Source organism: Panthera onca, chromosome X (genome assembly GCF_046562875.1).
Source record: "Panthera onca isolate mPanOnc1 chromosome X, mPanOnc1 haplotype 2, whole genome shotgun sequence".
NCBI lineage: Eukaryota > Metazoa > Chordata > Mammalia > Carnivora > Felidae > Panthera > Panthera onca.
The window spans coordinates 41,781,389-41,796,326 of NC_138357.1; the positions used below are offsets into that span (position 1 = coordinate 41,781,389).

Sequence of the window (14,938 nt, forward strand, 5' to 3'; positions counted from 1 at the left end):
ATTCTTTCATGGTGTTTTCTCAAAATTTTAAGCATTCTTTGAAAACTTTGGAAATCTTTGAAAATATTGATGACTCTATAATATTTCATTAGAGGTGACTTTACCATAATATATTGGATTGCTTTTTTAAATTGGTAGAGATATTGTTTCCAAATTTTTGCCATTATAAAATTGTTCTGTAATGACCAGTTATGTGTAGATTTGATTATTTCCTCTGGATAGGTTCCTAGAAGTAGAATAAGATATGAATATTTTAAGATTGTTGATATATATTGTAAAAATTTACATTTTGAAGGGTTGGGTCAGTTTTTATTACTGTGGGCTATATAGGAATGTACCTGTTTTCTCCATACACTTGACAACTGAGTATTACCATTTATTAAAAATTGCTGACTTGGAGATCTTGCTATTTAAACAATATGATGGATCTCAAGGGCATTATTCTAAGTGACATAAGTGAGACCAGGAAAGACAAATATCGAATGATCTCACTTAAGTGTAGAATTGAAAAACACCGGCACCAAAAAAAATGAGCTCATAGATACAGAGAACAGATTGGTGGTTGCCAGAGGCAAGGAGTAGGCAGTGGGTGAAATGGGTGAAGGTGGTCAAAAGGTACAAACTTCCAGGTATAAAATAAGTTTATGGGGATGTAATGTATACAGCATGGTAACTATAGTTAATAATGCTGTGTTGCATATTTAAAAATTGCTAAGCAATTATATCTTGAATGTTATTATCACAAGAAAAAATGTGTTTAACCACATATGGTGATGGATGTTAGCAAGAGTTATTGTAGTGATCATTTCACAATATATATAAATATCAAATCATTATGTTATGCACCTGAAACTAATAAAATGTTGTCAATTATACCTCAATAAAAAGCTGATGATTTGTTTGAAAAAAGTAACATTTTAAGTTTTATATGAATTTCTTGTCTTGTGAAATATCTGTTAATGTTTTTTACTTATTTTTATGTCGTAGTCAGTGTCTTATTGAATTATAGGCATCTTTCTTGACAGTTAGAAAATTGTTAGATTGAAGTCATATGAAGATGTAATGAACATTACAAATATGAAAGAGCAAAAAGTCATTAATATTTTATATATCTTCAATCCATTTCTTACCAAAAGAAATGAAAAGTTACTTCGTAATTTCAATTTTTTGTTTGTTTTACTTACCGTATCTGAATAATCATAATCTAAAACTTTTGTGTGTGTTTTTAGCTCCAGCAGATCTGCAAAATTCTGAATGCTCATATGGACTCTCTACAGTGGATTAATGAGAATTCAGGTGGGAGTTTATTTGTACATGAAGGTATCCATTATTACAAGTAGAAAACGTGATGCAAGTCAGCTTTTGTGCACCATGACCACACTCAAATGAGAGTTTGGTTATAGGGGTATTGCTTAACTGACGGAATGTATACATTAACTCTCAAGAAGTCTAATTGCTTGTTTTTATAAAATGGAACACTAAAGAATAAGTGTGTGAAGAATAAACTAGAAACTCATGAAATTAGGGGGTGTATAGGAATGAGGTGGAGGAGCTAGGGAAGAAGCAGGACTTCTCCAAGTATACCTTTTGACATAGTTTTGGTTTTTTTATACTATCTAAAAGTTTAGTTTTGGTTTTTTTAACTATCTAAAAGTTTAAATACTCAAAAATAAGAAGCCAAAAAGAATGGGAAGAAAGACAAGTGCTAAAATCGAATACATACAAATTGAAACCAAACAAACCCGTGTAACTAATTTATAACATAATCCAGCTCAGATTTTTGAACATGTGTTCTTGACAGTACGTTCTTACTAGGATGTAATCTTAAGGATAAAAAGAACTGCAGAGAAATCTTAAACTTTCTTAAGAGGCTATTGTTAGTTTCACAATTATAATGCGCTGTATTGTGTTTATATATATTCTAATATAATAATATTATTGTCATCCTGTATATTGTAGGATAAAGAAAAGGCATGAGGATAGTAATGATAATGGAAACCAAGATTTTCATTGAAAGATAAAAGAGATATAAAATATTTTTCTCTTCCTTTTATATTTGTATTGTAATTTTTTAAAGTTTATTTTGAGAGAGACACATGTGTGCATGTGGGTGGGGGAGGGGCAGAGAGAGAGGGAGAGAATCCCAAGCAGGCTCTGTGCTAAGAGCACAGAGCTCGGCATGAGGCTCGATCCCACAAACCATGAGATCATGACCTGAGCCAAAATCAAAAGTCTGGATGCTTAACCGACTGAGCCACCCAGGCACCCCTGTATTGTAAATTTGAATTGCAAATATTAGTATGAATTCCTGTTCCCTTTTTCTGTATATAGAAAAGGCAGGGATGCCTGGGTGGCTCAGTTGGTTAAGTGTCTGACTCTTGATTTTGGCTCAGGTCATGATCTCATAGTTTGTGAGATTGAGCCCCACATTGGGTCTGTGCTGACAGTGCGAAGTCTGCCCCTCTCTCTCTCTCTCTGTCTCTCTCTCTCTGCTCCTCCCCCTTTAAAAAAAAAGAAAGGTCGAAGAAGCAATGACAAACCCCAATAGCAATGAACAGCACCTCAAGCACCTAAATCTTGGTTTTTAAACACCATTTCCATTAGGGGAACCTGGGTGACTCAGTCAAACATCAAACTCTTGATCTCAGTTCAGGTCTTGAACTCAGGGTCATGAGCTCAAGCCCCATGTTGGGCTCTATGGTGTACGTCAAGCCTACTTAAAAAAAAAGTACCATTCCCATTAAAGGTTATAACCAAGGCTTCTTAGGGAAATATCTGATCTCAGGTTTCAGGCAGGGAATGTACAGGGTGAGTTTGGAACTTTTTATGCAAGAAAAGAGATTGTTCAAAACTAATGAGGTTATATAAGAACGCAAGATGGTGCTTGAATGGGCTTCTATTGGCCAAATTAGGATGGTTTGAACATCAAAAAGAGTATCAATAAGTGGATTACTATGATACATTGAGGGGGGAAAATCTCTGCTACTCTAGAGAGAAATGGGAGGTACAGGGAAAAGTCTTTGTAAAACATGTCAGCTAATAATTATAGAAGGAATTATAGAATTAGAGAACCACAATTAAGAAAATTTCAACAGAGCACTTCTATTAAGCTTACCCTGAAATTGAATACCTTGCCTCATTTATTTATTTTTAAAAATATTTTATTAAAAAATAAAATATTTTTAAAATAAGTTTATTTCTTTGTTTTGAAAGAAAGCAAGCGAGCAGGGGAGGGGCAGAGAGAGGGAGAAGGAGAGAGAATCCCAAGCAGGCTCTGCACTGTCAGCACAGAGCCTGATGTGGGGCTCAATCTCATGAATTGTGAGATCATGACCTGAGCCAAAATCAAGAGTTGCACACTTAAGTGACTGAGCCACCCAGGTGCCCCATTACCTCATTTAATAAATATTTCAACTGTCAATCATTTCTTGGCAGAAAAAATATGCTAGAAGGAATGGACCAAATACAGACTGCATGTTACTGAGTTATTTTTTTTTAAGAAAAAATCAGTTTTATTGAAGTATAATTTACATACCACAAACAAGTACCACTTTAGTCAATTGATAAAATTTAATATCACTAGTAGCAGGATAACTTGATATGATGTGCCTCTTGATATGACACGATAAGAAATACACAGTATCACATATGTAATATTCTTATCAAAAATGGTTCATCTGAATCTAATCATAAGAAACAGACATTCTACCAGTGAGATAGTTTGGAAGATGATGTAATATTCTTACCAAAAATGTTTAACTGAATAAAATCACAAGAAAATAATCAGACACTCTATGTGTAGCACATCGTGAAACATAATTGGCTTGGGACTTTTCAAAAAGTCAGTCATGGGAAATAAAACTCAAAACCAAGCTAAGGGAATTGTCTTAGTTTAAAAGAAACATAACAAGTCTACTATGTTAACTTTGATTGGATACTGGATCAAAACCAAGAAGACTTTCCTTTCCTTTCCTTTCCTTTCCTTTCCTTTCCTTTCCTTTCCTTTCCTTTCCTTTCCTTCCCTTCCCTTCCCTTCCCTTCCCTTCCCTTCCCTTCCCTTCCCTTCCCTTCTTTCCTTTCCTTTCCTTTCCTTTCCCTCCCTTCCTTCCTTTTCTTTTTTTCATTTTCCCTCTTTATTTCTTTCCTTGCCTGCCTGCCTTCCTTTTTATTTTTCATTGAGTTCTAATTTATCTATAACACTATGTTAGTTTCAGATGTACAGCATTATGATTCGACATTTATATACACTGCAAAATGATTACCATAATATGTCTAGTTACCAACTGTCACCATACAAAATTATAAAAAAATTCTTTTCTTGTGATGAGAACTTAGTATTTACTATCTTGGCAACTTGCAAGTATGCACTATAGTATTACTGACTATAGTCACCATGCTGTACATGACCTCCCCATGACTTATTTATTTTATAATTGAAGTTTGTACCTCTTGACCCTCTTCACCCATTTCATCTTTTCCCCTCTAGCAACCACCATGCTGTGTTCTGTATTTCTGAGTTTTGTTTTGTTTTGTTTGTTCATTTGTTTTGTCTTTTAGATTCCACATATAAGTGAAATCATACGGTGTTTGTCTTTGTCTGACTTATTTCACGTAGCATAATACCCTCTAGTTCCATCCATGTTGTCACAAATGGCAAGATTTCATGTTTTTATGGGTGAGTAGTATCCCATTGTGTCTGTATGTGTGTGTGTATGTATACCAAATCTTCTTTTTCTTTTTTTTTAAAATATTTCTAAAGTTTATTTATTTTTGAGAGAGTACGAACAGGGGAGGGGCAGAGAGAGAGGGAGAGAGAGAATCTGAAGCAGGCTCCAGGCTCTGAGCTGTCAGCAGAGAGCACAACTTGGGGCTCGAACTCACAAGCGGTGAGATCATGACCTGAGCTGAAGTCAGACGCTTAACCCACTAAGCCACCCAGACACCCCCCAAATCTTCTTTTTTTTTTTAAATTTTAATTCCAGTATAATTAGCAGTGTTTTATTAGTTTCAGGTATGCAATATACTAATTCAACAGTTTCTATACATTACTCAGTGCTCATCACAATAAGTGTACTCTTAATCCCCTTCACCTATTTCACCCATCCCCCCACCCACCTCTGTATACCAAGTCTTTGTCCATTTCATCCAGCAATGGACAGTTAGATTATGGCCAAATCTTGGCTATTATAAATAATTTTGCAATTAACATAAGGGTATATAAATCTTTTCAAATTAATATTCTCATTTTCTTCAGATTAATACATAGTACTCTGTATCATTGGTATTGCTGTATCATTGGTAGTTCTAATTTTTGAAGAAACTCCGTATTGGTTTTCATAGTGACTACACCACTTTACATCCCCACCAATAGTTCATAAGGGTCCTAGTTTTTCCCACATCCTCACCAACGCTTGTTATTTCTTATCTTTTTGATAATAGGCATTCTGACAGGTATGAGGTGATACTTCATTGTGGCTTTGATTTGCATTTCCTTGATGATGAGTTATGCTGAGCATTTTTGCATGTGTCTGTTGGCCACCTTTGTGGCTTCTTTGGAAAAATGTCTATTTATGTCTTCTGCCCTTTTTAAATTGGATTATTTGTGTTTCTGGTATTGAGTTGTATAAGTTCTTTATGTACTTTGGATATTAACTCCTTATTGGATATATCATTTGCAAATATCTTCTCCCATTTGGTAGGTTGTGTTTTCATTCTGTTAATGGTTTCCTTTGCTGTGCAGAAGTTTTTTAGTTTGATGTAGTCCCATTTGTTTAATTTTGATTTTGTTACCTTTGCTTTTGGAGTCAGACCCAAAAAGTCATTGCCAAGACTGGTGTCAAGGAGCTTTTCACCTATGTTTTCTCAAGAAGATGTTATTTAGAATAATTGGGGAAACTGAATATGAACTATATATTAATTGATATTAATGAAATTTTAATTTTTTTTCATGTGTTGTTGTGGTTGTGTAGGAAAATATTTTTATTCTTAGAAGCTGTATGCTACATTATTTAAAGAAGTCATATCTGTAGATTTCAAGTTGTTCAAAATCTTATGAAGAGAAGGAGATTGAACAATTTTAGGCAAAATGGTAACAGTGGGTTAATCTACATAAAGGATATACAAGTTTGTGATTTTTACTATTCTCTTGACTTTCTATAGATTTAAAATAAAAACATGGGAAGGAAATAATTTTTATAGACTTTTGCCTAAATATGGACTATAATGAGGCTTTAGTAATTGAGATAAATAGGGGCTAGTTAGGCAATCAGAGTTGTTACTCTTTTTAAAGATGTAGTATGAAAATAAGACAAGTTTTCTCATTTGTATTATTTTATTTCTAGATTCCTCATTCTCTTCATTAATAGAATGCATCAACCATGAACTTCTTCATCTTTTCCCCCTTTCAGACCTGCCTATATCATCATTCACCTTTACTTCCTTCTCTCAGAGGAAGAAATGTTCTATCCTTTTCCATACTCTTTTGAATCATCACAGGGATGTTAAATTCTATATTGCTTTAGTATTAATTACCTGATGGGTAGATGTTTCTGAGTCTGATAGATACGGGTTCAAGTCAAGGCATTACCAATTAATAGTTTGTGACCTTAACTGTTGCTTAATTTCTGAGTCTGTATCCTCATTTTACTAATTTTTATTTTTACTTTTTAATTTTTTTTAATTTTTTTTTTAAATATATGAAATTTATTGTCAAATTGGTTTCCATACAAAACCCAGTGCTCATCCCAAAAGGTGCCCTCCTCAATACCCATCACCCACCCTCCCCTCCCTCCCACCCCCCATCAACCCTCAGTTTGTTCTCAGTTTTTAAGAGTTTCTTATGCTTTGGCTCTCTCCCACTCTAACCTCTTTTTTTTTTTCCTTCCCCTCCCCCATGGGTTTCTGTTAAGTTTCTCAGGATCCACATAAGAGTGAAACCATATGGTATCTGTCTTTCTCTGTATGGCTTATTTCACTTAGCATCACACTCTCCAGTTCCATCCACGTTGCTACAAAGGGCCATATTTCGTTCTTTCTCATTGCCACGTAGTACTCCATTGTGTATATAAACCAAAATTTCTTTATCCATTCATCAGTTGATGGACATTTAGGCTCTTTCCATAATTTGGCTATTGTTGAGAGTGCTGCTATAAACATTGGGGTACAAGTACCCCTATGCATCAGTACTCCTGTATCCCTTGGGTAAATTCCTAGCAGTGCTATTGCTGGGTCATAGGGTAGGTCTATTTTTAATTTTTTGAGGAACCTCCACACTGTTTTCCAGAGTGGCTGTACCAGTTTGCATTCCCACCAGCAGTGCAAGAGGGTTCCCGTTTCTCCACATCCTCGCCAGCATCTATAGTCTCCTGATTTGTTCATTTTGGCCACTCTGACTGGCGTGAGGTGATATCTGAGTGTGGTTTTGATTTGTATTTCCCTGATAAGGAGCGACGTTGAGCATCTTTTCATGTGCCTGTTGGCCATCTGGATGTCTTCTTTAGAGAAGTGTCTATTCATGTTTTCTGCCCATTTCTTCACTGGGTTATTTGTTTTCTGGGTGTGGAGTTTGGTGAGCTCTTCATAGATTTTGGTTACTAGCCCTTTGTCCGATATGTCATTTGCAAATATCTTTTCCCATTCCGTTGGTTGCCTTTTAGTTTTGTTGGTTGTTTCCTTTGCTGTGCAGAAGCTTTTTATCTTCATAAAGTCCCAGTAGTTCATTTTCGCTTTAATTCCCTTGCCCTTGGGGATGTGTCGAGTAAGAGATTGCTACGGCTGAGGTCAGAGAGGTCTTTTCCTGCTTTCTCCTCTAGGGTTTTGATGGTTTCCTATCTCACATTCAGGTCCTTTATCCATTTTGAGTTTATTTTTGTGAATGGTGTGAGAAAGTGGTCTAGTTTCAACCTTCTGCATGTTGCTGTCCAGTTCTCCCAGCACCATTTGTTAAAGAGACTGTCTTTTTTCCATTGGATGTTCTTTCCTGCTTTGTCAAAGATGAGTTGGCCATATGTTTGTGGGTGTAGTTCTGGGGTTTCTATTCTATTCCATTGGTCTATGTGTCTGTTTTTGTGCCAATACCATGCTGTCTTGATGATGACAGCTTTGTAGTAGAGGCTAAAGTCTGGGATTGTGATGCCTCCTGCTTTGGTCTTCTTCAAAATTACTTTGGCTGTTCGGGACCTTTTGTGGTTCCATATGAATTTTAGAATTGCTTGTTCTAGTTTCGAGAAGAATGCTGGTGCAATTTTGATTGGGATTGCATTGAATGTGTAGATAGCTTTGGGTAGTATCGACATTTTGACAATATTTATTCTTCCAATCCATGAGCAGGGAATGTCTTTCCATTTCTTTATATCTTCTTCAATTACCTTCATAAGCTTTCTATAGTTTTCAGCATACAGATCTTTTACATCTTTGGTTAGATTTATTCCTAGGTATTTTATGCTTCTTGGTGCAATTGTGAATGGGATCAGTTTCTTTATTTGTCTTTCTGTTGCTTCATTGTTAGTGTATAAGAATGCAACTGATTTCTGTACATTGATTTTGTATCCTGCAACTTTGCTGAATTCATGTATCAGTTCTAGCAGACTTTTGGTGGAGTCTATCGGGTTTTCCATGTATAATATCATGTTATCTGCAAAAAGTGAAAGCTTGACTTCATCTTTGCCAATTTTGATGCCTTTGATTCCCTTTTGTTGTCTGATTGCTGGTGCTAGAACTTCCAACACTATGTTAAACAACAGCAGTGAGAGTGGGCATCCCTGTCGTGTTCCTGATCTCAGGGATAAAGCTCTCAGTTTTTCCCCATTGAGGATGATGTTAGCTGTGGGCTTTTCATAAATGGCTTTTATGATGTTTAAGTATGTTCCTTCTATCCCGACTTTCTCAAGGGTTTTTATTAAGAAAGGGTGCTGGATTTTGTCAAAGGCCTTTTCTGCATCGATTGACAGGATCATATGGTTCTTCTCTTTTCTTTTATTAATGTGATGTATCACGTTGATTGATTTGTGAATGTCGAACCAGCCCTGCATCCCAGGAATGAATCCCACTTGATCATGGTGAATAATTCTTTTTATATGCTGTTGAATTCGATTTGCTAGTATCTTATTGAGAGTTTTTGCATCCATATTCATCAGGGATATTGGCCTGTAGTTCTCTTTTTTTACTGGGTCTCTGTCTGGTTTAGGAATCAAAGTAATACTGGCTTCATAGAATGAGTCTGGAAGTTTTCCTTCCCTTTCTATTTCTTGGAATAGCTTGAGAAGGATAGGTGTTATCTCTGCTTTAAACATCTGGTAGAACTCCCCTGGGAAGCCATCTGGTCCTGGACTCTTACTTGTTGGGAGATTTTTGATAACAGATTCAATTTCTTCGCTGGTTATGGGTCTGTTCATAGACCCATATTTCTATTTCCTCCTGATTGAGTTTTGGAAGCGTGTGGGTGTTTAGGAATTTGTCCATTTCTTCCAGGTTGTCCAATTTGCTGGCATATAATTTTTCATAGTATTCCCTGATAATTGTTTGTATCTCTGAGGGATTGGTTGTAATCATTCCATTTTCATTCATGATTTTATCTATTTGGGTCATCTCCCTTTTCTTTTTGAGAAGCCTGGCTAGAGGTTTGTCAATTTTGTTTATTTTTTCAAAAAACCAACTCTTGGTTTCGTTGATCTGCTCTACAGTTTTTTTAGATTCTATATTGTTTATTTCTGCTCTGATCTTTATTATTTCTCTTCTTCTGCTGGGTTTAGGCTGCTTTTGCTGTTCTGCTTCTATTTCCTTTAGGTGTGCTATTAGATTTTGTATTTGGGATTTTTCTTGTTTCTTGAGACAGGCCTGGATTGCAATGTATTTTCCTCTCAGGACTGCCTTCGCTGCGTCCCAAAGCATCTGGATTGTTGTATTTTCATTTTTGTTTGTTTCCATATATTTTTTAATTTCTTCTCTAATTGCCTGGTTGACCCATTCATTCTTAGTAGGGTGTTCTTTAACCTCCACGCTTTTGGAGGTTTTCCAGACTTTTTCCTGTGGTTGATTTCAAGCTTCATAGCATTGTGGTCTGAGAGTATGCATGGTATAATTTCAATTCTTGTATACTTATGAAGGGCTGTTTTGTGACCCAGTATATGATCTATCTTGGAGAATGTTCCATGTGCACTCGAGAAGAAAGTATATTCTATTGCTTTGGGATGCAGAGTTCTAAATATATCTGTCAAGTCCATCTGATCCAATGTGTCATTCAGGGCCCTTGTTTCTTTATTGACCGTGTGTCTAGATGATCTTTCCATTTCTGTAAGTGGAGTGTTAAAGTCCCCTGCAATTACCACATTCTTATCAATAAGGTTGCTTATGTTTATGAGTAATTGTTTTATATATTTGGGGGCTCTGGTATTTGGCGCATAGACATTTATAATTGTTAGCTCTTCCTGATGGATAGACCCTGTAATTATTATATAATGCCCTTCTTCATCTCTTGTTACAGCCTTTAATTTAAAGTCTAGTTTGTCTGATATAAGTATGGCTACTCCAGGTTTCTTTTGGCTTCCAGTAGCATGATAAATAGTTCTCTATCCCCTACTCTCAATCTAAAGGTGTCCTCAGATCTAAAATGAGTCTCTTGTAGACAGCAAATAGATGGGTCTTGTTTTTTTATCCATTCTGATACCCTATGTCTTTTGGTTGGTGCATTTAGTCCATTTACATTCAGTGTTATTATAGAAAGATACGGGTTTAGAGTCATTGTGATGTCTGTATGTTTTATGCTTGTAGCGATGTCTCTGGTACTTTGTCTCCCAGGATCCCCCTTAGGATCTCTTGTAGGGCTGGTTTAGTGGTGACAAATTCCTTCAGTTTTTGTTTATTTGGGAAGACCTTTATCTCTCTTTCTATTCTAAATGACAGACTTGCTGGATAAAGGATTCTTGGCTGCATATTTTTTTTCTGTTCAGCACATTGTAGATCTCATGCCAATCCTTTCTGGCCTGCCAAGTTTCAAAAGAGAGATCAGTCACGAGTCTTATAGGTCTCCCTTTATATGTTAGGGCACGTTTACCCCTTGCTGCTTTCAGAATTTTCTCTTTATCCTTGTATTTTGCCAGTTTCACTATGATATGTTGTGCAGAAGATCGATTCAAGTTACGTCTGAAGGGAGTTCTCTGTGCCTCTTGGATTTCAATGCCTTTTTCCTTCCCCAGTTCAGGGAAGTTCTCAGCTATAATTTCTTCAAGTACCCCTTCAGCACCTTTCCCTCTCTCTTCCTCCTCTGGGATACCAATTATGCGTATATTATTTCTTTTTAGTGTGTCACTTAGTTCTCTAATTTTCCCCTCATACTCCTGGATTTTTTTTATCTCTCTTTCTCTCAGCTTCCTCTTTTTCCATAACTTTATCTTCTAGTTCACCTATTCTCTCCTCTGCCTCTTCAATCCGAGCCGTCGTCGTTTCGATTTTATTTTGCATTTCGTTGAAAGCGTTTTTCAGCTCCTCCTGGCTGTTCCTGAGTCCCTTGATCTCTGTAGCAAGAGATTCTGTGCTGTCCTCTATACTGTTTTCAAGCCCAGTGATTAATTTTATGACTATTATTCTAAATTCACTTTCTGTTATATTATTTAAATCCTTTTTGATCAGTTCATTGGCTGTTGTTATTTCCTGGAGATTCTTTTGAGGGGAATTCTTCCATTTGGTCATTTTGGATAGTCCCTGGAGTGGTGGGGACCTGCATGGCACTTCCCCTGTGCTGTGGTGTATAACTGGAGTTGGTGGGCGGGGCTGCAGTCAGAGCTGATGTCTGCCCCCAGCCCACCGCTGGGGCCACAGTCAGACTGGTGTGTGCCTTCTCTTCCCCTCTCCTATGGGCGGGATTCACTGTGGGGTGGCGTGGCCCGTCTGGGCTACTTGCACACTGCCAGGCTTGTGGTGCTGGGGATCTGGCGTATTAGCTGGGGTGGGTAGGCAAGTTGCACAGGGGCAGGAGGGGCAGGCTTAGCTCACTTCTCCTTAGGTGATCCACTTCAGGAGGGGCCCTGTGGCAGCGGGAGGGAGTCAGACCAGCTGCCGGAGGGTTGGTTCTGCAGAAGCACAGCGTTGGGTGTTTGCGCGGAGCGAGCAAGATCCCTGGCAGGAACTGGTTCCCTTTGGGATTTTGGCTGGGGGATGGGTGAGGGAGATGGCGCTGGCGAGCGCCTTTGTTCCCCGCCAAACTGAGCTCTGTCATCCCGGGGCTCAGCAACTCTCCTTCCCTCTGTCCTCCAGCCTTCCCACTTTCTGAGCAGAGCTGTTAACTTATGACCTCCCAGATGTCACGTCCCGCTTGATGTCGGAACACGCTCCGTCTGGCCCGTCTGCTTTTGCAAGCCAGACTCGGGGGCTCTGCTTGGCCGGCGGGCCGCCCCTCCGCCCCGGCTCCCTCCCGCCAGTCCGTGCAGCGCGCACCGCTTCTCGGCCCTTCCTACCCTCTTCCGTGGGCCTCTCGTCTGTGCTTGGCTCCAGAGACTCTGTTCTGCTAGTCTTCTGGTGGTTTTCTGGGTTAGTTAGGCAGGTGTAGGTGGAATCTAAGTGATCAGCAGGACGCAAGGTGAGCCCAGCGTCCTCCTACGCCGCCACCTTCCCTTGGTCTCCTATTTTTACTTTTTTAAATGTTTGTTTATTTTTGAGAGAGAGAGAGAGTGTGCGAGGGAGGGGAAGAGAGAGAGGGAGACGGAGAATCCCAGGCAGGCTCTGCACTGTCAGCACAGAGCCCGATGCTGGGCTCGAACTCACGAACCGTGAAATCATGACCTGAGCCGAAATCAAGAGTCAGTCGCTTAACCAACTGAGCCATCCAGGCACCCCTGTATCTTCATTTTAAACGTGACGGATAATATTTACCTTTCAGAGTTTTTGTAAGGGTTAAAAGAAGCGATGTTCAAGTTTCCTTGAGCAGTGCCTGGCCCAGGTTGGTGGTCAGTAAAAGACACTGGCAGAACTGGTTATCAGAGATAACTGTGTATAGGAGAGAGAGAGAAGGAGAAAGACGAGAAGTAGTTGTTAAATTGGGTCTAGGAAAGGCAGTTCCAGGTAGATTTTCATTGAAAACCACTCACCTTAGAGAAGTTGTAAGAACGGCTGATATGTGGGAGAATGTTGGTGACTGGAAAACACTGAGGAATGAGATTATGCAGTCTGACTCAGTTGTCCTCCTGTCTGTTACATGTATTCCTACAGTGAACAGTGCTTCTTGAGTGGAATTGGAGCGAGGGTTGTCAGAATGTAAATGGGGCTATAAAGAAAAATTATAGTCATTTTTTTTTTCTCCTGGCTCAGATCTTTGTCATAAGTAAAATATCAAGGCCAATGTTTTCCTACTAATAAACTTAAGTTTGTTAGCACTGCAGGGGACTTTATATAAATGAAGAAACTGTGGCCCAGAGAGTTTAAAAGACTTCCCTGAGAACACACAGCTAATTACTGGCAAAGCTAGGACCAGAATCCAAATTTCCTGATTATCAGAACAATGTTCTTTCTACTGGTATGCTCTCAAAACAATTTTAATATAGGCATCGCTGGATGTAAAAACAAACATGTTACCTAACAGTAGAGGACAAGGGTTTTCAACATATGATAATGGTAGTACTTTGTGTGGGACATTTTGTTCTAATTTCTGGGTAGATTTCTCAGTCAACACAGGATGAAAAGAGTAAGAGTAAGATAGTTATGGATAGTAAGTAGGAGTTACTTATTTGCTTAAAATGCAGTTGAACTGGAGACAAAATGAGATTCTCAACTGAGACAATGGAGGCCATGATGAAGATGGGGACAAGCCTGGTAATTCTTGATACTGTGAGCTCCTTTTTGCTGTTCCCACCCAAGGAACCTTTCCTTTTCATATCAGGAAATGACATGATCAAGGAATGGAGAGTGGCAGGGTTCAATTATGCTAAGAGGTGATTTTTGTTGGTGATTGTCTATTTTGCTTTTTAATAGTTAATGAGATCACATCTGCTGATCAGGACTGTGGACTGAGAAGTTTAAGGTTAAACTTTTCAATGAGTCCATTTGTTCACATCCAAATAATAGTTATAGAAAAATTAATACGTTATTTTCACAAAAATAATATAATTTTTACTAAAGAAAAATCTCTAAGTGTATAGTTTTTAAAATGGTTTTAATGTCAAAATCTGTGTTTTAAAAGGTTTATGGGAAATGTTTTTATGATTTAATGTCCTTAACATTGGTATAAAATTTTTCTTATTTAAAAAAAAATTTTTTAATTTTAACGTTTATTTATTTTTGAGACAGAGAGAGACAGAGCATGAATGGGGGAGGGTCAGAGAGAGAGAGAGACACAGAATCTGAAACAGGCTGCAGGTTCTGAGCTGTCAGCACAGAGCCCGACGCGGGGCTCGAACTCACGGACCACAAGATCATGACCTGAGCCGAAGTCGGACGCTTAACCAACTGAGCCACCCAGGCGCCCCTAAACCATTACAACTGTAATGCTAATAGGATCATGTGCTTAACTTAAGAATCAGCTTATCCTTAAAAGTGACTTGGAAATCATACATCACACTTTTGAGGTACCTGGATAGCTCAGTTGGTTGAGCATCCAACTTTGGCTCAGGTCATGATCTCACAGTTTATGAATTCAAATGCCACATCGAGCTTGCTGCTGTCAGCACAGACCCCACTTTGGATCCTCTGGCCTCCTCTCTCTTTCCCTCCCCTGCTTGCACTCTCTCTCAAAAATAAATAAACATTTAAAAAAAGAAATCATACATCAAAATTCAAATATATTCAAGTATTACACTGTCCAATCAACTTTTCATTATTGATGAGTGAGTTATAGAGAAGCAGGCCCCTTTCTTTCTCTAGCATACATGGAACCAATTTATGGGATTGAGCTAGAAAGTGGTCAGAGATAAGTACAAAAGTATTGAATTAGGGGATGTCTGAACATGTGCTG

At 38.1% G+C, this 14,938-nt stretch overlaps 1 protein-coding gene across 3 annotated transcripts in view; it reads left to right on the forward strand.

Moving 5' to 3' along the window:
* The window catches only part of NUP62CL (nucleoporin 62 C-terminal like), an 86,636-nt gene that overhangs the window by 55,716 nt on the left and 15,982 nt on the right, over positions 1-14,938 (forward strand). For 2 of the 3 annotated variants that reach the window (XM_081794386.1, XM_081794388.1), the window contains one exon: positions 1,230-1,296. In XM_081794386.1, the coding sequence (XP_081650512.1) occupies positions 1,230-1,296 (67 nt within the window). Of the gene's footprint in view, positions 1-1,229; positions 1,297-4,557; positions 4,660-14,938 lie in introns of those variants that run through there. The other variant, XM_081794387.1, reaches the window with a different exon arrangement.